The sequence below is a fragment of the Lepidochelys olivacea genome (assembly GCF_965140295.1).
Source record: "Lepidochelys olivacea isolate rLepOli2 genome assembly, chromosome: 9".
Taxonomy (NCBI): Eukaryota; Metazoa; Chordata; order Testudines; family Cheloniidae; genus Lepidochelys; species Lepidochelys olivacea.
Window position 1 is genome coordinate 32,407,332 of NC_140419.1, and position 23,548 is coordinate 32,430,879.

Consider the following 23,548-nt stretch of genomic DNA (forward strand, 5'->3'; position numbering starts at 1 on the left):
GGAACCGCATGATCTGGCCACACCCCCTCAAGTCCTGCTTGCTTCCATTTTTTTTACCTCTGTGTGGATGGCAGTATTTTTCAACCTTTACATATGCCCCAGGGGTTTCTGGTCAAAATTTGGTATAGTGGTGAGCAGCCCTCCCACCCTCTCCTCTGCCCTAGGCCAGTTTTTTAGCTGGATGTTGGAATCCCCCAGAGCCTCAGCTGCAGTGCCTCCCTTCTGGCTCATGTGCGCATCCAGGTATGGAAGATCAGCCTAAAAAGCACTGATTGAAATCCAAACAGTGCTCCATCTGAGACTGCCCTCCCAGGCTTGGCAGATAGTGTGTTGTGCCCAATCTGCACCCAGCCTTCCGTTACTAGCTCTGTTAGATTCCAAAGTTATGAGTGGGACAGTCATGTAGGATCCCCTGCCCACCAGAGCAGATGAGACTCTAATGTGGGAAAAATGGACCTGGAGTCTATGGGAAGAGTTGGGAGAGTGTTCAAGGATGAGGAGGATCCAAGTCAGATTACTCAAGGCTTAAGTTCCAAGGAGCCCTTGAAGACCAGAGAAGGCAGACTTGTGGGTTCACAGATCCTCACCCCAAGTCCCAAAGTGGGTGCTGAGCACTGTGGGAAAAGAAGTAGGGTTATAAGCACCCCCCCTTCCCAGTTTTCCTACAAGGAGGGCCCTGGAAGCGTTTCCCCTCTCCCTTCTGGGAGGGGATGGGATCCAGGAGGACTCCGAAAGAAATGTCACAAGAGGACTTCAGGCCCTCAGCAATCTAGCTGCAAAAGGCCTCATCAAACCTGCGATGGGGCTCATATGCTCTCTAAATGAGCTAAAAACACTTTAAAAAAAATAATAAAAAAAAAGACAAAGTGAAAAAGGTGAAGAAAAACCTTAAAGGATCTTGGAGTTGTGAGTCCTCTGATTACTCTTCCTCCTTCCTCTCCTCCACAGAAGATAGTAAATTGTCAGGCTCTGATTCCAGTCAGGACCAGGGAAAGACTCAGCAAAGGATTGTTCCCCTCTGAGAAATTTGAGACCCTGTGCAACAAGGTTGTTGTATCCACTATTCAGATTCAACCTGAACAAAATACTAAGAGTAAGCCTCTAAGGAAATTTTTCCCCTTGAAATCCTCACCTGATACCATGATTCCCCTACATTCCTCCTTCAAGGAAGTAATCAGGAATGAATGGGATAGGCCAGACACAGGCAAGCACATTAACAGAAATGATCTTTGCTTCTATTGGATCCAGGAATCAGAAGTCTGAATTACTGAGATACCAAAGGTTGACGCTGCTGTAGCATCCCTGGCTAACAAAATGGTTATCCCGTCAGAAGAGGAGTTCTATCCTAAGGACCCCACAGATAGAAAAATGGAGGCCCCTCTCAAAAATAGATTGAGGCCTCCTCAGCCTCTTGCAAGTTGTCCCTAGCAGCTATTTGTGTTGCAAAGCCTCTCTCTCCCGGCTGGAAAATCTCAGAGCCCTCAAGAATAGATCACCTTGACTTCAGCTCTATTTTAAATAAAGGTTCCTGGGCAACAGCATTCATTGCTGATGCCTCAAAGGACATGATGAGTTCTCAGCCAAAGCCATGGCCTCCAGCCCCATGACCAGGCACCATCTGTGACTTTGTCCCTGGAAGGTGGATAGCTAATTGAATCAGGTTCTGTGCTCTGCTGAATTCATGGGCGGCCTGCTTTTTGGAGACAAGCTAGATAAGGTAGTGGTGGACAGTGCCTCAAAATCTAAACAGTCTCTTCTGAGGCCACAACATGCCTGTGAGAGACTATAGACTGGCCTTCTGACAAAGGCATTTGTTTCAGCCTTCGTCCTGGCAGAAATATCAGTGATGCGAGAGCAGGTTCTCCAGAGGAACTATGGCTTGGGAGAAAAGCCCTGAGCCCTGCCACTCCCAAAGCCTCTTTATGACAAAGACCACATAGTTCTCTGCCCAGAGCTGAAACTAGGGGGCAGGATTTCACATTTCCTTCAACCCATGGGACCAGTGGGTCAGGGAGACTGAGAGTCAGGATACTTCCTCAAGTTATGGGGTCCACCCAATCTATTTTTCATCCAGTCCACCATCTCGAAAAGCATGGTCTAATCCAGAATGAGATATTTCACTTCCCCGATGTGGGAGTAATAGAGAGTGTTTCCTCAGAAGAAAGATTATCAATGTTCTACTCCAACTTCTTTATTGTTCAGAAGCATACAAGGGAAATCTGAGCCATTCTACATCCCAAAAGGCTCAGCAAGTGGATGAAGAGAATGAAGTTCTGGATGGAAACCCTAATCTCTATGGTGTTATCCCTGTCCCAGGGGGATTTTATGACTTCTGGTGCCAGATTCTGGTGGATGCATACCTCCAAATTCCAATCAGACTGTGCCATCGTGGGTTCCTAAGGTTTCCTTACAGCAGGAAGCACCATCAATATTGAATGCTGCCATTTGGCTTGTCCTCAGACTCCCTCTCCTTCTCCCCAGTCTTCACAAAGAAGTTGGTGGTAATCATACTCAGACACAGGTCACAGGGGATCCACCGTATCCCTTCCTGGATGACATCTTAATCAGAGCTCCACGTTAAGCAACAGCACACAGAGCTATGTCCCTGACCTTGAATCTCTTGCAAGCACATGGCTTTATTATCAACATTGAGAAAAGCTCTTTGATTCCACCCACCCAAATAACTCACTTGGGAGTGGACATAGATGCCTTGTTCGCAAGAATTTGTCCATCTCTAGAGGTTCCAGAAGATCTCCTCTCATTGTTTTGGAACTGCACTTGAGTCTTCCATGGTAGGCCTCCTAGTATTGTGCATAGGGATCATTCCATGGGCACAGTCACACATCAGGCGCCTTTAAGGTTGCATCCTAAAAGTATGGGACTACTTCCAAGAATGCATGCAAGAATAAGTGATATTTCCAGTGCTGGTAATCAACTCTTTAAAATGGTGGTCAGCCCAGGGCAATGTCTGCAAGGACATGCCCATATGCCTTCCAAATCCCCTGATCCTCACAACCAACGTCAGCCTGGTAGAGGACTGGCTGGGGGGGCATGCCTGAGATCCCAAATAGCTGAAGGTGTGTGGAACCTGGAGAAAGAACCCACATCATAAACTTCCTAACTAAGAGCAGTCATGCTGGTGGTATGAAGCTTCCAGTCCGGCCTAAAGGGAAACCACATTCTGATTCAGTCACATAACACAACCATGGTTACGTATGTGAACAACCAAGAGAGAATAAGAAGCCCAGCGCTATATGCAGAAGCAATGCAAATCATGCAGTGGGCGTGGCAGTTCACATAAAGGGAGACCTGAACCAGATGATGGACTTGCTCAGCAGGCACAATGTGAACAACTCTGAGTGGTGCCTGAATCCAACATGGCCAAAATTCTTGGATTTCTTGGATTTGCTTTGTGTTCCTGGCATCAACTGAAAAAATTGGTCCAGATGGAGGCGTTTACTTTCAATACTCTTCTAGAAGAAAGAAGTGTTCTGATAACTTTGGAGGACAAACCCAGTGATACCAGTGCTTCCCTTTCAGTAGTCAGCCTGTTAGATGAAACCAGTTCAGGTCCAGTTGAAGCCCAGGACCTTGTGAGGAGAGGTCCTGTCTCTTCGGAACCTGTAACGGTGAGCCCAATTTCAGCTTTATTAGATCCGAAAACTGGGTCTCCTCGCCAATGTGGGGGTCTTGGAGTTAATCATCAAATAATTCGGCCTGTCCTCAACTGACATATTTGCAAATCACATACGCACAGAGACCAAAGTACTTCACCAGGAAAGTGGACACCAGATCCATGGGGAAAGATGCCTTATCATCAAAACAGTCACAAGGCCTCCTCTATGCATTTCCATCCTTCCTGCTACTTGGGAAGGCAGTCCAGAAAATAAATCAAGAACAGGCAACAGTAATATTTTTAACCCCACATTGGCAGAGGAGACTCAGTTTTTGGACCTGATAAAGCTGAAATTGGGCTCACCATTACAGGTTCCGAAGAGATGGGGCACTTCCTCACAATGTCCTGTGCTTTATCCCGACCTGAATGGGCTGCATGTAACAGTCTGGCAATTGAAAGGGAAGTGCTGGTCTCACTGGTCTGTTCTCTAAAGTTATCAGAATGCTTCCTTCTTCTAGAAGAGTATTGAAAGTGTATTCCTCTATCTGGACCAAGTTTTGCAGCTGGTGCCAGGAACATGAAGAAAATCTAAGAAATCCACGAATTCTGGCTATCTTGGATTTTCTCCAAGAAGGCTTTGACAAAGGTTTTCAGTCCAGCACCATTGTGTGTCAGGTGCCTACCCTTAGTAGCATGATGTTTGCAGAATCTGTAGGTTCTCTGGCAGAGAACCTCTAGGTAGCCAGATTCCTTAGGGCAGTCCAGTTAGCCAAGCTGGCTATTAGACCTCATTTTCCCAAGTGGGCCACTTATATTGAGAGCCCGGACAAACCATTCCTTTGAACCACTGACATCAGTGTCAGCATTTACTTTATCCATCAGAACTTGCGTTCTGTTACCATCATGTCTACCAAGCGAACGTTGGAGCTGTTGGCACTCTCTATGCAGGAACTTTACTCATTGTTTCTTGAATACAAGATGGTGCTCAGAACTCTGGAATCATTTATCCCAAAAGTGAACTCTTCTTTCCACGCTTCTCGAGAGTGGTTCTACCTTCATTCTTTCCAAGATCACAACATCCCACCGAGGAGAGGTGGCACACCTTAGATGTCAGAAGGGCTCTGAAAATTTACCTCAAATGTTCAGAGTTCACAAGGAGATCAGGGTCCCTGTTTATATCCTTCTATCTGAAATACCAAGGTCTCAGAGCTGCTATGTATTCTGTTGCTAGATGGATTAGATTATGCATTGTGGAAGCGTACTAGGCATCAGAGACTCTGGTTCCAGAAGGGGTCACTCCATGGGCACTCTCTATGCAATCGCTGGCAGCCTTGTGGGCAGAAAGCTAATGCATCCACAGCGGAAATTTGTAAGGCAGCCACCTGGTCAAACTCTGCCTCCTTTCTCAAGCACTAAAAGGGGGACATCCTGTCTTCTGCAGCGGCATCCTTTGGCAGGAAGGTGCTGTAGGCAGTGGCCTGGAAATGATTTTGCCCTTTGAGTAAATATTAAAGATGGGAAGAGATACTGTTTTTCCTTTTCCATAGAATCATAGAATATCAGGGAAGGGACCTCAGGAGGTCATCTAGTCCAACCCCCTGCTCAAAGAAGGACCAATCCCCAATTTTTGCCCCAGATCCCTAAATGGCCTCCTCAAGGATTGAACTCACAACCCTGGGTTTAGCAGGCCAATGCTCAAACCACTGAGCTATCCCTCCCCCCTTTTCTATTGCCTCCATACATCTGCTCGCTGCTTCTCAGATGTCAAGAATTTTGGGAGATGCTGGGTTGCAAAGCAGAAATTTTCTTACCAGCAATTTCCTTTCCACTAGCAGTGTCTCCCACAATTCTACCCATCCTGGATGGCTCATGAGTCAAGGGTCAGTTACTAAGTGAAATTACCATATGACAGTCTTCCTTGGTCTAATGCACTGGTTCTCAAACTGTAGGTCGGGACACCAAAAGCCAGGGCTGGCTTAGACTTGCTGAAGCCCAGGGCCGAAGCCTGAGGGCTTCAGCCCTGGGCAGTGGGGCACAGTTTACAGGCCTTCTGCCTGGGGTTGAAGCCCTTGGGCTTCGGCTTTGGGCTCTTCGCCTGGGGCGGTGGAGCTTGGGCTTTGGCTTCCAACCCGAGGTGGTGGGACTCAAGCAGGCTCAGGCTTCGGCAGTGGTGCAAGTAAAATTCATGTCTTACCGGTACGGGGGTGTCACCAGCTAAGGGGGGTATGTGACCCTCCATGTGACTCCCCAGCCCCGGGGCTCTCATGCTCTGTCCATCCCCTCCTCACATCCATCCCATGTTACCTGGGGCATTGGGGGGGTTGGGCTCTGTCCTCCTTCTCCGGCTGCACCGGAGACAGGGCTTGGGGAGGGCGGTAAGCCTCCAGAGGAGCTGCCAGCGTTCTGCTCCTTCCCCCGCAGCGGGGAAAGGAGCAGAACTCCCAGTCCTGCCCCCCAGCCGTCTCCAGCGAGGCTGCTGCCATGGTACACAGACTGAGACACAGCTCCATGGAAGGGCAGGGGGCGGGGCTGGGAGTTCTGCTCCATCCTTCCTCCTACTGCAGCAGCAGCCCCGCTGGAGGACAGGGCTGTGGGGGGCAGGGCTGGGGGAGGTACAGCTGCCAGAGGAGCTGCCGGCATTCTGCTCCTTTCCCCACTGCCCCTCCCAGCGGGGAAAGGAGTAGAACCCCCAGACCCTCCCTCCCTCCCCCCAGCAGGGCTGCTGCTGTGTCTTTCCAATACCGGCTATAAATAGCTTGCTGGGAAGGCTACAGGAGTGTAGCGGCCGACTTGCACTGGTGGGCTTCAGTCTCCTCTCCTGGGGTCGTGTAGTAATTTTTGTTGTGAGAAGGGCATCACAGTGCAGTGAAGTTTTTGAGAACCCCTGGTCTAATGTATGTAGTTATTTTGTCATCTCTGAAATATTTGTTAATGATGCTAGCAAGCTTTGCAATTTGGGAATAACTCATCTGGAAGCAAGCACGAGCTGAGGGTGTATGGCAAGACCATGTGGCTCCAAAACTCTGATTCACCTCCCTGAGCTGCAAAGAGAGGAGAGTAGCTCAAATGTCAAGAATTGTGGGGGGACACTGCTAGCAGAAAGAAAAATTCTTACCAATTATTTCCTGATTTTAGCCCCATGTCTTGAGGTTAATAATTCTAGGTGTTTAGATAGTACAGTGAATGACTCACATAGGATCTAGAATAACACTTTAGCCTCAGAGTTGTTAAACCTGTATATAGTTCTTACTTATAAAACAGGAAACAATTATTTAAATATTCATAATCTTAAGAATAATTTTTGTTTAAATACATTGATTAAGGCCAACATAAAAGTAACTTCCTTTTTGTGTTAGGAAGTTCCATGTATTTAAATCAAAATAAATGTTTTCCTTTTTTTTCATCAGCTACCAGAGGAGAAAAGGAATAATTATAAATGAAACCTCAGTAGTTGTGTATGCCCAGTTACTCACTGGTCGTAGATATCAGCTAAATCAAAATGGTGACGTTTATTTGGAGAAGCAGTGGTCAAAACAAGTTCTTCCTTTTGTTTACCAAACTATTGTCAAGGTAAATATTCCAAATACTCCTAATCTTTTCTTTTATAAAATTTTCCTTTCCATTAGTTCTCAAACTGTGGGTCGGGACCACAAAGTGGGTTGCAACCCCATTTTAATGGGGTTGCCAAGGGCTGGCGTTCCCCTTGCTGGGGCCCAGGACTGAAGCCTGAGCCCCATTGCCTGGGGCCGAAGCCCAAGGGCTTGAGCCTTGCGTGTGTGTGGGGCCCCTCAGGTAACATGCCCCCCACCTGGGGCTGAAGCCTTTGCGGTTGGGCTTTGACCTCCTCCCACCCCCTGCCAAGAGCAGTGGGGCTCAGGCTTTGGGTCGTGTAGCAATTTTTGTTGTCAGAAGGGGGTTTAGGTACAATGAAGTTTGAGAACCCCAGGATTAGAATGCATACTTTAAAACAGACAAATAATAAAAGAGTTAATCAGCATCTTAATTTTATGGTGATAGTGCATCCTTTCTAGTACAAAAAGTATATACTTTGTCAAAAGCGACATTAAATGGTATATATTTTTCCATTAAAACTATCATTTCAAAAGTGTTGGCAGCTAGACTGAAGGCTCTTGTCACAAAAGTTGTGACCCTACTGCATATTTTAGTTTGATTGCCATGAACTTTTGTGATGACATTTTGAATAAGATACAGTAGTCATCTTGGACCAGATGTAGCCCAGTAGCTTTATGTAATTTCACTGGCAGTATTACTTTCAAAAACTGAGTTGATGTATATTTTAGATAGTGAGGTTAGCATGAAGGAAATAGTTCGTAGTTTACTTTATCGTGATTGTTAGATGTTTGGTAATAAATATCTATTTAGCAGACCTGTTAAAGAACATATTGGGATTGACAGATATTTTAACACCATAGATTTTATCTTCTTATTTCATATAGGATATCAGTGCTTTTGACTCTCGTTTCTCCAACATCAAAACCTTGGATGATCTGTTTCCTCCTGGAAGTACAGTCTTTATGCTGGGGAGTCCTTACTATGGCTGCACGGGAGAAGTTAGTTCAAACATTTATTCTTGCAAGATATCTTTTCTTACATGCTTATAAATATCAAGGGCCAGATTCTCTGGTGCTGTGTGGCAGAATCTAGCTCTGGAGTCAGTCTAACCAACCCAGGTTGGATTACTTTGGTGTCTTAGTAGACATAGGTGAGCTCCTGCCTCTCCCCTGTCATGTTGCTAACGTAACAGGGAAAAGGGAGCATAACCAGAATGTCTCATCAACATCATGATCATCAGCTATGGTTTTGTTCCTGTGGCTCTTTGCAGTCAGACTGATAGCGGTTCTAACTAAGTGCAATGGGACTGGCCCTGAAAAGAAGCTGCACCAAGATCCGAGGAGGGCAAAGTTGAGCTTTAAGGTGTTTTTGCCCACCCCCACACTTGACCTATTTATCTGCCCAGAGTATAGACCCCAAAGTCTGGTCCCAAGTCCGTTTTTAAACGACCTCTTTTTCTAAATGAGAGAGGTAGTATTTGTCTGCCATTATATATATAAAATCTATGCAGTGAATTTACATATGTAGCTTAGGCTTCTCACAGAAAGTATAGGTCTAGATTTTTTACCTCAATTATTCCAGCAGAGAGTTGAATGAAAAGAAGTGAATGAAGTTTATTAACTTACTTTGTTTTCTACCAGGTGCAGGATTCTTGTGATGTCATCACAGAAGGTAGAATTCGTGTAGTTTTCAGTATCTCATGTGAACCGCAGCTTGATTCCTTAATACAGAACCAGCATGTACGTATTTTTGTTTTCCAGTAAATACTTAAATATTGTGTCAGATATTTTTGTCAGTGGCAAATTTCCTTCACAGATCCCAGTTGTCTTTTGTGCCACAATCCATATCCTTCTGTAAAAGACTGAAGTACTAAAACAATCTTATTCAGGGAGACTGTCTTAATACTAATATATTGTAGTGTAAGGCTGAATACAAGGTTCTGTTCAGAGCATTGAACTGCACTCTTACTGTGCAGTTCCATACCCATGTCCCATGTTTTGCATCCTCTGTGGGATGATCTAGTTCTACTAGAGTCTGGCTGCCAGTTGTGCTGCTCCTTTATGTGTTCCAGCATTTGGTGACCAGAAACAATATTTCCGGACAGTGAGAAATGGGGATCACCATGTGCTTATAAGTTTTTTTTTACTCAAACCATTGCATTGGCTTCACTTTCATTTCTGGTTGTCATTAACACCTTAAACTGCAATATTTAAAACATTGATCTGGAAATCAACTGTTCAGGAGATCTAGTCATCATGACAGTTAAGGTGAGCTGGGTGACTGGCAGTTAGTCCCTGAATTTAGGCAGTTCATGACAAGACAGCAGGGTTTTTTCAGTTGATGGTCCTTTCCTTTGTAACTAGTTCCTATTAATGATCTGTAAGAGCCTAAGCTGACAAGTTTCAGAGCAAGATGCGAGATGTTCTTGCTCGGTTTAGCTCAGTGTTTTTCAAACTCATTATGCTCAGGGACTGTATTGTATTTTATTAGGCCCAGTCTAGATCACTGCCTCATTCTGAAGCTAGACACTCTAGCAACACAGTCCCTGCTCCAAAGAACTTTGTAAATTCCTCTGGGCGTGGTATGGAATGTGGAAAGGGGAAATATTCATCACTTATCTTCTCCCTGGCTCCTCAGACCAATGGAAGGGTCTCCTGCAGGGTTGTGGGAGCTGGTTTCCTGTCCTCTCCTCCCAACCCTCAGTGCAGGAATAGCAGAGAAATATGTACGGTTGGAAGGTAATTTTTAAAAGGAAATAATTGGGCTTTTAAAAATAATTATAGTACTTTATTGCCTATATCCTGTCCTAGTATATAGTAATATATTTTTATTTTTAAAGAAATATTCTGTGAAGTACAATCCTGGATACGTTTTAGCCAGTCGTCTTGGAGTGAGTGGATATCTTGTCTCCAGGTTTACAGGAAGCATATTTATTGGAAGAGGATCCAGGAGAAAGTATGTTTGACTGTAATAAATTTCTTTGTAATCAAAATTCTTAATTATGAATGTAAAATTATAGATTACGTGCTATGGTAGATTCCACCTAATAGCAATCCTGATATTAGCAACTTCCAGTTAATAGGAACATTTTGCCAGGAACCAATCCCATCCCATTAACATCAGTGTTGATAGGATTAGGATATTGACACTGGCATGCTGCTTACCAGCAACTTTTTTTTAAAGAAAGACCCCACCTGCAGGCAGGTTTGCAAGTCTACAGGCAGAGAAGGAAGTACTGAGATGTGCTGAGCACTCCTGCAGATAGGTTTATGAGGCTGCATCCAGGAATGGAAGGGCTGGGGCATGCCTTCCTCGCTGCAGCACCGCAAACCTACCTGTGGCTGGTGCTCATCCTGTCCCAATGCTTCCTTCTGGGGCTGCAGCCCAGCACATGGGACTGTATAGGAGGTAAGAGGCTGTGGGCTGGGCTGGGAGGTTGTGGGCTGGGCAGTAGTAGGGAGCGGAGCTGCAGCCCAGCAAACCTTACTGCACGCGGGATCACACAAGGAGATAAGGGACTGCAGGCTGGGAGGGGAGGCGTAGGCAATAGTGGGGAGGAGGGCTGCATCCCAGGTGTTGGAACTGCATGATATCTCTCCCTGCGCTCTCCAGGCTGTGCCCGGCTGGGAGACTGCACACAGGGAAGGGAGCGCTGGGACATGCTAAGCCTTCCACTTATTAGCAACTACTGGATAATAGCAACTTTGGCTGGCAGCCAAGGGGTTGCTAATAAGTGGAAGCTACTGTAGACAGAATTTACTTACGTTTTTATGTTTTCATCCTATTTGACATCTCAGTATTAATAAATTCTAATGGGATCTGTGATATAAAATTGTTTTGATAGTGTATTTGATATAAACAATGTTTTCAAAAAGATGTAGTCTGTAGTTAATAGGAGCTTAGTTTGTTAATTTTCTGAATTGGAGCTTTGTTCTGGTTGTTTAAATGTTTTTTAAAAAAACCCTAAGAATCACTTAGATTTACTGTTTGTATAGTTGAAGTGATATTCTAATTGACCATTAATAGAATATTGCATCAGATTAAAAATTGAAAAATTAAATTAAAAATCCCAGCTGAATCATACAGTACTCCCACACTTCATATATTTTTTGGATTCTTCTCTTGGAGACACCTTCAGTATGTTAAACCCAGGAGGCTAGTAGATTGAGACTCTGTAATTCTAGAGGATGTTGTTCTGAGTTTATGCCCCCCAATGCTGATGCCCTTCCTGCCTCAATCAGAAAATGAGGTATAGGCTGGGAACTAGTACATTTGAAAGTGCATTTTAAAAATTTTAAGAAAAATCAATTAAAAAATAACCCTCAACTGGGGCATTAGTATAGAAGACTTTTCTGTCAAGTGAGTTTTGGGTGAGAATTTTTCTTTAAATCCCTCATCTGTAAATATATTTCACCCTTACAACCAACCCTCCAAAGCAAGGAGACCCCGAGAAGCCTATATTCAAAGCCCGTTAACAGTTCTTAATTGGCTAGAAAGATTACTGTTGACCAACCCAAGATACCTGAGCTACTTCAGGCCAGGCAAAATGCCTCTAAAGTGTGTCCAGCCCTTGATTGTGCTGAGGACACTAGGGTGGAACTAGGACTATATTGGAGTTCCCTCTTGTAGTACAGAGCACTAACTCTTCGCCAAAGATGAGAATCTTTGTTTGTTTGTAATTTGTGTATTTATTGAATAACAGTTAAAAGTATGCAGTTGTGTACAACTTGTGAAAAAGATAGTAATCCAAAAGTCACATGATATGCTTTCCTAAAACTCAAAACACCTGTTTCCTGTTACATCCCACAGAGTGATTATACCCAACTCTTATACAGCACTTTTCATCAGTAATTCTCAAAGTGCTTTACAAAGTAGGTCAGTATCATTAGCAGATAAAGATGTTATCAGAAACAACTTTTCTGAGGCTCAAGTCAGATGTCAGTAATTTTTCCTTTACAAAACTTATTTTTTTGTTTCGCAGTCCACATGGAGACCACAAGGCAAATGTGGGCTTGAATCTGAAGTTTAATAAGAAGAATGAAGAGGTCCCTGGCTATACTAAGAAGGTTAGAAATGAATGGATGTATTCTTCTGCCGTAGAGCAACTTCTTGCTGAGTATTTAGAAAGGTAAGAGTTGAATAATAACTTCATATTTCTGAAATTATTGTACTGAAATTGTAAATGGGTTTTATTCACTGTGCAAAAGTTTATTATTGATGACTCTGGGGCTGGAGGTAGGGTAACCCAAATCCTGGTTTAATGAGAAATAAGTGTATCAAATGAAGTATTTTGAGGTGTTTCTGATTTTTAGACTTAAAACGGACTATAATTTAGCATGAAATAGCAAAGGAACAAACTCAGCAACATTAAGAATGTCATGGAAGATTCTTAAAGCTAAGATTAAAGAAATTGAAATAAATGATATTTTCTTCATATTTTCAATGAACAATCTGTACCCAGTCATGGCTTTTTCTTTGCTGTGTAGACACACACTAATTTTCTTATATTTAGAAGTTACTTTGGAACACTTTCTATTTGAAGAGAAGCGATGGCTATAATTTGGGATCTGTGTTTCAAAATCAGATGGTGACAACTGTAATAAGACATTCTGAGTGTGGGAGGTGTCTAAATTATTTCATTTTGTTGTGTAGAATATTGACATAAACACATACTGCTCCAGTGTGCTGGAATTTGAAAACACCTCATATTATAATAGTTACGCTGCATAGGAAATCCAATTTTATTGTATGATCTATGTTACCTTCTGAAACCACTTTGAACTCAGTTTATATCCCACTGTAGTCTCTCCTGATTGATGAGGAATTAAAAACTGAAATGAAGGAGGCTAGTGTGTGGAAGTGATCCTGTGGAGGAGACAAATGAATTAAACTTTCATTTCTAGTCCAATGCTGTTGTCATTCAGCATGTAGTACACATGAAATCTCATGGGTTTATATTTACAGTGAAAGATGACTTAGTCATTATCTAGCCCCTTAGTAATTGCCAGAGGCTGACTACAGTTACCTAAAAATGACTGCATAAATGGAAAAAAATAAGCAGCCTAAAAAGCAAAAATGTTAAGCTATCATGTGGAGCTTTGGTGACACCCCAATTCATCCAAGTTCCTCTCCAGTAACTTGTCATTAGAATCCCTCAGCAACAGTCTGCCTCTGTAACTTAAGTTTACTTTATGGAGAGGGGGATGGAGCATGTGGGATCTTCCAATTGCTTCTTTATTTCTCTTTCTAAATGCTCCCATGTCATAGAGATCCAACCTTTTAACCAAAGAGGGCAGGACACAGGCCCTTCTGGAGCCCATCAGTACTGCTTCTGAGGTTGCATGATGGAGTTGGGTGGACTTAGAGAAAGGGAATGTGTGTTCTGAGTCCTAGCAAGAGATGATCTTGGACAGAACTCTGATTTTCCATTCTGTCAGCATATTAAACTGCCTATTTGGCCAATAAAACTCTGTACATTTATGAAAAGCTACTGCACCCTGGATTCCAGATTATTTTGTTTCTATTAAGCACTTGTTTTTGACCTTGCAGTATGTGAAACTATATCCCTTTTATTATTAGGGTCCCTGAACTGTTTAGTTATATTGCCAAAAATAGTCAAGAAGATATATTCTATGAAGATGATATTTGGCCTGGCGAGGACGAGAATGGGTGAGCAATGTTTTTGCAGTTTGATTAAATAGTATTCTATCTGACAAGTTCCAGATATTGACCTTTGTACATTCAAAAACTACTGAAGTCGCAAAGCAAAGAAGGGTACAATTATTTCAGTATTTTTGGAATCATCCAGTCCAAATACTAGACTATAAATTTTGCTGTAATAAAAATGTGCAGAAATTCTTCAAGTACTGAAATACAGTATCTTCAGGCAAGGAAAATGCCCAACTTGAAGATTAGTAGACAGGAAACTGGTGGCAAGAGGGATTTGACAGTACTGAAAATGGCTGCACCACATAATGATGGCCTTATTTAAATAACTTTGAAACCTGTTTTTTTTTCTTCAGGCCAGACTCATTATAGGATGATTTTGACAATTATCAGGATATTATATATCTTTTCTAGAGACATCTATTTATCACACCTATGCCTCATATTTGTACACTTTAGTTCTCCATGGTTTTTAATTTTTGCTTTTAAAATAATCTTCATTGGGTGTTTTTACTGATTTTTGTTTGAAAATCCAGATTTTCAGTCTGGAAGGTAGAATTTCTAGAGTTTGCATTTTAGTTTATACTTTTGAAGCATCGTTCTATCATGGTTAATTTTTTTGTCCCTATACTAAGCTCTCGGAGCACATAGCAGTGTTTGTTATGACTACATCCAGTTATAAGATGTGCCTACTACTGTAGTATCTGGTGACATCATAAATCCAGAAACTGGGTGTAGCCCACAATAATATGTAAACCCTCAACAATTATGATCAATATGGAATTTTTTTTATACAGTGCTGAGAGAGTTCAAGAAATTGTTGCCTGGCTAAAGGCGCATCCTGTCAGCGCTTTATCTCGTTCATCTTGTGACTTACAAATTCTGGATGCAGCTATTGTAGAGAAAATTGAAGAGGAATTAGAGAAGTGCAAGGTACTGAATTTTTATAGATTTGACTAGTGATGGACCAAAAAGCAGTTGTTCATATTGTCCAGGTACTTTATTCAGATTATAGAAAATGGTTTTTCAGTGGCATGGCAAATACTACTATTGGAAGAACTGTAAGCTACTAAATTGCATCATAAATTGTCATAGCAACTCAGAAAAGGGCATCAGCAATCTCTCTACTCTTTGGATCTTTTCTGTCCAGCTAGTTAAACCAGATCTGCTCTGAGCTCCCCTGACTTTGAGTGATTTTGGGAAAAGAATCTGTGTCCAAAGAGGTCCTGGACTCCTCACAATCTCTTCCAAACACAAACCCAATCTTCCCTTCTGTTTCCCAAATAGTTTCCCTTTGATCTGCAAATAACTAGAAGGCAGTCTCCTCCAGCCTCACAGGTCTCTCTCATCAGATCCATTCAAGTAAAAGAGAAAATAAAACAAAAACAGACAAGGCAGTATTAAGTGTTAAATGGGTTATGAAGTCCTATGATGTGTAGCAAATCCCCATGAGACAAGTGGTTGATACTCTTCCAGATTGTGTAGAAGGCTCCAGAAGCAAAAGTGATATTAACTTTGGGTTTGTTTTGGGATTGGTTAAATAATTTAAGCCATGGTTTAGAAAGACTAACCTGACTTCTTAGATCCAGTTACTTTGAATCATGCCAAAATACTGTATTTATAAATACTTTAAAGTCTTGAGAACTGTATCTCCTTTAAGAACACCAGAAGAATGCCTGCAGTACATTTTCATGGAGCATATATATATTTTCTTCAGAAGTCCTACCGTATTCTGATCCTTGTTCTGCTTACTTGCTCAACACATTATATATATATAGATAGATCCCGTCTGTTTTCCCTTCACACTGATAGTGGGCATTTTTTATCAAAGACATTGCAAAACAATGGCATAATATTTCAGACTTCTTACTTAATAGTTTTTAAAATTCTTTTGTCTCTTTCCTTTAGCAAAGGAAGAGTAACAAGAAGGTGCGAGTGACGGTGAAACCCCATTTGCTGTATAGAGTAAGTCATTTTAGGGCTGTTTAATTTTATTATAAAAACTAACTTATGTAAAATAAATATAACCTGGACAAACTTCATGAACCTTCAAAAATTACTATAGGGCACTTGCCTGAGTTGGGACAGGATTAATTGAAGTGTCTCCTAGGAAATTAGTTTCAGTGTGGTGTTACTTAATAACAATGACTGCTGTATAAATGGGACTGAAATTCAGTTCTCGATTCTCATGTGGTTTAGTAGCATATGTCTTTTGCCTTCTTCTGATCCTACAACTTTCATTCCCTCCATAATTGTAATATATGCAGAAAGAATATTAAGTGCTTCAGAAATGCTGCCCTTTGCCTGTTTTGTTCTTTTCATGGCACCTGTATGCTCTAGGCCAGAGGTGGGCAAACTACGGCCTGCGGGCCACATGTGGCCCACGGGACCGTTCTGCCCAGCCCCTGAGCTCTTGGTCTGGGACCGTTCTGCCCAGTCCCTCCCCTGCTGTTCCCCCTCCCCCGCAGCCTCAGCTCACTGTGCTGCTGGCGCCATGCTCTGGGCGGCAGGGCTGCGAGCTCCTGGGGCAGTGCAGCTGCAGAGCCCGGCCTGACCCGGTGCTCTGTGCTGAACGGTGCGTGGCTGGCTTCAGCTGGACGGCACGGCTGCCTGTCCTTGTGCAGCTGCGCCGCCAGCCACAGGTGCTCCAGGCAGCTTGGTAAGAGGGCAGGGAGCAGGGGAGTGGGGTTGGATAGAGGGCAAGGGAGTTCGGGTGGTGGTCAGGGGCCGGGGGTGTGGATAGAGATCAGGGCAGTCAGAGGGCAGGGAACAAGGGGGTTGAATGGGGGCAGGGTTTCTGGGGGCGGTCAGGGAGAAGGGGTGGTTGGATGGGGCAGGGGTCCTGTGGGGGGGTAGTCAGGAAGGAGCAGGGAGGTTGGATGGGGCAGGGGCCGGGCCATGCCTGGCTGTTTGCAGAGGCACAGCCTCCCCTAACAGGCCCTCCATATAATTTCTGAAACCCGATGCGGCCCGCAGGCCAAAAAGTTTGCCCGCCCCTGCTCTCGGCTGCTTTGCTGGGTGTCTCACAAATGCTCCTGCTGGTGGCACAAGGAAAGCTGAACAATACTTCTGATTGTGCCTTCCCTCAACTCCATGGGCCCATTCAGTAGCACTTCATGAGTAGCACTGCAGCTTCCTAGTTAGCAATATTATTAATAAAAGGATGTTTTCTGAGCATTGTAACACCTCTACCTGGTTATTGTGAGAACAGTTCAAATTGTTTTCTCAGTGTACTGAAAACAATGAAATCATTTCAACTTCTTTAAGTTTTAAATCCGTGATTCATTTGTTGTTAAGTCAGAATAACTTATATCTTTATATTTTACTAGAATTAACATAGTCTTTTGGTTAATGTCAGCCTTTAGAACAACAGAATGGGGTTGTTCCAGACAGAGATGCAGAGTATCGACTGTTTGACCGTGTTGTCAATGTGAGGGAGAACTTTTCTGTTCCTGTTGGTCTTCGAGGTACCATTATAGGAGTTAAAGGAGGTAATATTTTCCTCATAATAATGATCATATGTTAGCTATAAGGTTGACATGAAAACAAACTGTTGTAAACTTTTATTCTTTTTCATTTAATTGTGAACAGTATTAATAAAGAGTCAGACTGGAGATGAGGCACAATTAAAAAATAGAAATTTGGTTTGTAATGTACCATGCGGTTGTCCCACTTACGGTGCCATCTGTGGGTTCTCAGGCTCAGTGTAACAGCAAGTGCAGAAGTCTATTCCACTCTATTGCTGCAAAATTTGGAGAGATGAGGGTGAGGATTGGAAGGTGGCCATTGGATTCAGGGTTTAAAGTCTCTGACCCCACCCCTGAGAAGAGACTTCATGGTTGTGGGGACCCTAAAGCTTGTTGCAGTGGGAGGTAAGGAAGAAGCTACTCTAGGATTATATTCAGATATGATAGTATTTGGATTCAGGATCTGAATATTGTCATCTTCCCCCATTAGAGCAGGATTAGTTGTTTGGTAACTTTCACGTGACCAAATGGTCAGTAATAGGGCTGTCAAGCGATTTAAAAAAGTAATTGCAATTAATCATGCAATTAATCACACTGTATAATAGAATACCATTTATTTAAATATTTTTGGGTATTTTCAAATATATTTATTTCAGTTACAATACAGAATACAAAGTGTGCAGTGCTCACTTTATATTTATTTTTGATTACAAGTATTTGCACTGTATAAAAACAAAAGAAATAGTATTTTTCAATTCACATAATACAAGTACTGTAGTGCAATCTCTTTATCATGAAAGTTGAACTTACAAATGTAGAATTACGTACAAAAAAAACTTCATTCAAAAATAAAACAATGTAAAATTTTAGAGCCTAGAAGTCCACTCAGTCCTACTTATTGTTCAGCCAATCGCTCAGAGAAACAAGTTTATTTACATTTGTAGAAGATAATGCTGCCCATTTCTTGTTTACAGTGTCACCTGAAAGTGAGAACAGGCATTCTCGTTGCACAGTTGTAGCCAGTGTTGCAAGATATTTATGTGCCAGATGTGCTAAAGATTCATCTGTCTCTTCATACTTCAACCACCATTCTAGGGGACATGCATCCATGCTGATGACGGGTTCTGTTCAATAACAGTCCGAAGCAGTGTGGACCGACACGTGTTTATTTTCATTATCTGAGTCAGATGCCACCAGCAGAAGGATGATTTTCTTTTTTGGTGGTTTGAGTTCTGTAGTTTCCTCATCAGAGTGTTTCTCTTTTAAGGCTTCTGAATGCATGCTCCACACCTCGTCCCTCTCACATTTTGGAAGGCACTTCAGGTTCTTAAATCTTGGGTCGAGTGCTGGAGCTATCTTTAGAAATTTCACAATGGTACCTTCTTTGCGTTTTGTGAAATCTGCAGTGAAAGTGTTCTTAAAATGAACAACAGGTGCTGGGTCATCATCCAAGACTGCTATAACATGAAATATATGGCAGAATGTGGGTAAAACAGAACAGGGGACATACAGTTCTCCCCCAAGGAGTTCAGTCACAAATTTAATTAACGCATTATTTTTTTAATGAGTGTCATCAGCATGGAAGCATGTCCTCTGGAATGGTGGCCGAAGCGTGAATGGGCCTATGAATGTTTAGCATATCTGGCACGTAAATACCTTGCAATGCTGGCTACAAAAGTGCCATGCAAATGCCTGTTTTCACTTTCTCGTGACATTGTAAAGAGGAATTGGGCAGCATTATCTCCCGTAAATGTAAACAAACTTGTTTGTCATAGCGACTGGCTGAACAAGAAGTAGGACTGAGTGAACTTGTAGGCTCTGAAGTTTGACATTGTTTTGTTTTTGAATACAGGTTTTTGTATGAAGTGAACTGAAAAATACAATTTTTTAAATAATTTTTACACTGCAAATATTTGTAATAAAAAATAATATACACTTTGATTTCAATTACAACATAGAATACTATATGAAAATGTAGAAAAACATCCAAAATATTTAATAAATTTAAATTGGTATTCTATTGTTTAACAGTGTGATTAAAACTGCGATTAATCACGATTCATTTTTTTAATCGTGATTATTTTTTTTTGAGTTAACTCACGATTCATTGTAATTAATCAACAGCCCTAGTCAGTAACATTGTTTGGTTTAGATGTCATATACTGTCATTTGAGCATGATGTTGGAATGCTCTCAAGAAAATGAGAGAGGTATGCATTTGGTTTTTGGTTTTTCTTGGGGGATGGGAGGAAGCGGCTTAGGAGGGTGGTTTCTCCGCTTTTCAGGAGCATGAGAAAGTTGTCTCCAGTTACATTTGATCCTCTACCCAATGAAGCTGAGGGGATTATTTAGGAACTGAGATTATTTTCTTGACTCTTCTCACATCTAATAAAGTCTTGTGGAGGAATAAAGATAAATGATGGAACATATAAAATCTATTTGGAAACAAAAAAATTTGCCTCAGATAGAGTGGAGAATTTAGAGAGTGCTGTTTGTGAATAATATAGCTCCATTTGAATGCATAGTGCTATAAACTCCTAATGGCATGGACTGTTCTTCATGTGTGTTTTGTAATCTAAAATAAGTACACAAGTCTTCTGGTTTCTCAAGTATCCAGTCTAACTAGCTGAATGAGTGGAAGGGATTAGAGAAAGTGAAACAGGTTTGTCCAGCCTTTCCTAGATGTGTTTTGGCCCTGGTGTAACAAGTGAGGAAGAAAACTGACAGGATTTGTTTATACTCCAACGTTTCTGACAAAGTTATAGAAAACTTCAATTAAAAAAAGAATTTGAATTTCTAGAGAGGAAACTTTCTAGCAGTGTGAGAGAGTTCACTTAAAAATTCTCCAGTTAAGCAGCACATCCAGCTTAAAGCTCCTAGTAACATATCTAGGAGCTTGTCTACACAAGTTATTCCAGAATAAGGTAAAATGTGAATTTGAAGCAGAATAGCTATTCCAAAATAGCTCCATATCTGAACACTTTTAATTCTGGAATAACTCCATGTGTAGACAAGCCCTAAGCTCATTTATCAGTCACTTCATGTGTTAAGTAGCTCTACCCTTGAATGTGGAACTACTTAATCTTTGGCCTTCCTTAATAAAGGACAGGCAGTAAAGCCAATGAGAAGGAACACATACCAGAAAGTAGGGGAAGGCATATAGGAGGAGAGACATAATTGGAGAGAGAGACAGTAAAACAGAGGGACACAATAGTGGTGGTCCGAATGTTTTTACCATACTTAAGGTTCCACTAAATATTTACTCCTGAGGGCATTCTGCACCAAAAAATAAAAAAATCTGCAAATTATATTTGTCAAATAAATGTGGAAGCTCCAGCATGGCATTGAGGAGCACAGGCCACTGACTGCACAGAGGTGGGAGATCACTGTGCAGCTCCCTCACCGGGACACGGACTCGACTGTGAGGCTGCACCCAACCCTGACACAGCACAAGGACTGGGCCTGCCCCAGAATAACACCTCAGGGCCCTACTCCTCTGTGCCAGGTGCACCAGGTGTTGGCAGGTAGGCTCAGCAAGGCAGGATCCAAGTGTGGAGGGGCTCAGTATGGGGGGGTCCTGCTGTGGGTTGAGAGGATTCTGTGTGGGGCAATCTGGGCATGGGCAGCTCAGATGGGGATCCGGGTGTGGGCGGGATCTGGATGCACAGGGGCTTGTTGTGTGGGTTCTGAGTGCAACAAGAATGGAACTCTGCAGGGGGGTCCAGGTGAAGGTGGTTGGAGCTCAATGGAGGGAGGGGAGTCTGGGTGTGGAGGGGATAGGACTCGGCAGGGGGGTCTGAGTGTGGGGAGCTCAGTGGGGGGGTCCAGATGCTGAGGGAATTGGGCTTAGTGGGGTGGGGCTCCAGGTGCAGCTGGTTGGGGCTCGGTAGGGTGGGGATCCGGGTGCGGGTGGCTTGTTGGGATGGTCCAGGGACAGGGGAAGTGGGGCTCATGGGGGGGGAGGGGGTTTGAGGCTCAGCGGGAAGGTCTGGGTATGAGGGGGTCTGTATGCACGGGGTTGGGCGGCTGTGGGAGCAGCTCCCCTGTACAGTGATCCCTCCCTGTGCAGCTAAGGAGTAGTGGGTACAGGAAGCAATGGGGTGGAGTTTGCAGAGCTTCATACAGCCAGAGGATAAATCTGGGGGTGGGTCTGACATGGCCCCGGGTGCCATGCAGGGGAAGAGCAAGTCCCGTCCTCCCCAGCCCAGCTGGGACTAGCAGCTGAGCCCAGCGCAGGGTAGGAGCCACCATCTGGGTCTTCCCCAGTCCCACGCCTTGCCCCACAGTGATTTACCTCTCTGCTGGCTGCCCTGGGCACCTGAAACATACTGCTGGGGAGGGTCGCATGACTGGTCTTGTGGCTTCCCTTTGCTTGTCCATCAGAAAGTCATCTTTCTGCGGGGAATAAAAGAAATCTGTGGGGGACATAAATTCTACACATGCAGAATTCCCCCAGGAGTAAATATTACTCACCATAAAGTAGAGCATGCATTCTCAATCTGTGGTTTCGATCTAGGCTTCTCTTCAGTGACATACTGTGTCACTTGCAACCATTCTTCCTCAGATACCAGAATCCCTATAAATCAGTGGTTTTCAACCTTTTTTTCATTTGCAGACCCTTAAAAAATTTCGCATGGAGGTGCAGACCGTTAGGACATTGATTCTCAAACTAGGGGCACCGCTTGTTCAGGGAAAGCCCCTGGCGGGCTGGGCCAGTTTGTTTACCTGCCACGTCTGCAGGTTTGGCCAATCGCAGCTCCCACTGGGCGCAGTTCGCCGCTCCAGGCCAATGGGGTCTGCGGGAAGGGCAGCCAGCACATCCCTCAGCCCATGCTGCTTCCCGCAGCCCCCATTGGCCTGGAGCGGCGAATCATGGCCGGTGGGAGCTGCGATCGGCTGAACCTGGGACGCGGCAAGTAAACAAACTGGCCCGGCCCACCAGGGGCTTTCCCTGGACAAGCAGCGCCCCTAGTTTGAGAACCACTGCCTTAGGAAATATAAGACAGTCTATGGACCACCAGGTTGAAAACAACTGCAATAAATCATTGGCACCTCTTTTGAGGGATCTGGATGAAAGGACTCACCTACTCAGGCAGTCACGACATGAAAAAGTTTGAGAAACAGTGGAGTAGATATCCCTCTAGTCTGGCATTTTAATAGTCACTTTCATTAAAGTTGTGTCTAACGGGATTTCAGATAAGCCAAACCTTAAAATATGCCCTTTTTCATCTGCAATGACTTCAGATTAATATAAATTATAAAACAGTATATTTATCCATTACTATACAAGTGATATCCTCTGCTGAGAGCCAGTTTCAAAACTGTTGGTCTCTGGTTGCCTGGATGTATGGATCCACCCACTGTGTCTCTTTCCAGATGGTTTTATATCCATAAAGCTTCTGTGCCATTGACCATGCCATCATTGTACAGAGAACAAACTACATATTCTGTGTTTTAAAAAAATGAGCAACAAAAATAAAATCAAGTAGGCCCAATATATAGGGTTAGCTATTAAAAGGAAAGAATGTGCTCTCTTTTTATCATTAAAAGGAATGATACAAGGAAAGTACAGTTGTGTGTTGGGAAAATAACCGACTATTAGGGACTGCTATCAAACTTATGACTCTAGATTACTGCTACTTATAGTTGCGTATAGTAGATTTACAGTGTATGTATATCCTAGAGGACAATCACACATAACCTTTTTTGAGGAGTTTCCAAATAACTGAATTAAGTTTTGTATCTGGGGCATAGGGTATTTAAGTGTCTCTCTAATAATAATTTAGTTTTATGTCGTCTTCATTAACACAATGTGCTATTAATGGTAGACAGGCATGTAGGCTACTTTCTTACAGTGCATGTCATTATTTTCTACAGCAAGCAGAGAAATGGATGTACTCTTTGAAGTGTTGTTCGATGAAGAATTCCCTGGAGGCCTAACAATAAGGTCTGTGTTTGTTCATACTGATTTTGTACCCTTGTGAGACTGAATTGAATTTAAATTACTAGCTTTTTGCTGATGTGTGAGAGTGTTTTTAAATACCTCATGAGAAATTTGACTAACTCCATTTAGAGGCAGTTTTGCTTCTGTAATGTATGTTTTTGGTGTTTTTGTCCCTCATTCTTTATGACTAGAGACTGTTTCATGAAAACAGAATCTGTGTCTCTGAAGAAGTGCTTATTACTCCTGATACTGACATCCCCAAGTGAAGTTCTTATCTTCTCCA

General features: G+C 43.0%; 1 protein-coding gene across 2 annotated transcripts in view; it reads left to right on the forward strand.

Annotated features, from left to right (window-relative positions):
- Positions 1-23,548, forward strand: part of XRN1 (5'-3' exoribonuclease 1) — a 79,000-nt gene that overhangs the window by 40,231 nt on the left and 15,221 nt on the right. For both annotated transcript variants that reach the window (XM_084638704.1, XM_084638705.1), the window contains exons 21-30: positions 7,024-7,186; positions 8,074-8,187; positions 8,830-8,928; positions 10,029-10,144; positions 12,171-12,317; positions 13,769-13,858; positions 14,653-14,788; positions 15,764-15,820; positions 17,214-17,346; positions 23,199-23,268. In XM_084638704.1, the coding sequence (XP_084494830.1) occupies positions 7,024-7,186; positions 8,074-8,187; positions 8,830-8,928; positions 10,029-10,144; positions 12,171-12,317; positions 13,769-13,858; positions 14,653-14,788; positions 15,764-15,820; positions 17,214-17,346; positions 23,199-23,268 (1,125 nt within the window). The remainder of the gene's footprint in view (positions 1-7,023; positions 7,187-8,073; positions 8,188-8,829; positions 8,929-10,028; positions 10,145-12,170; positions 12,318-13,768; positions 13,859-14,652; positions 14,789-15,763; positions 15,821-17,213; positions 17,347-23,198; positions 23,269-23,548) is intronic.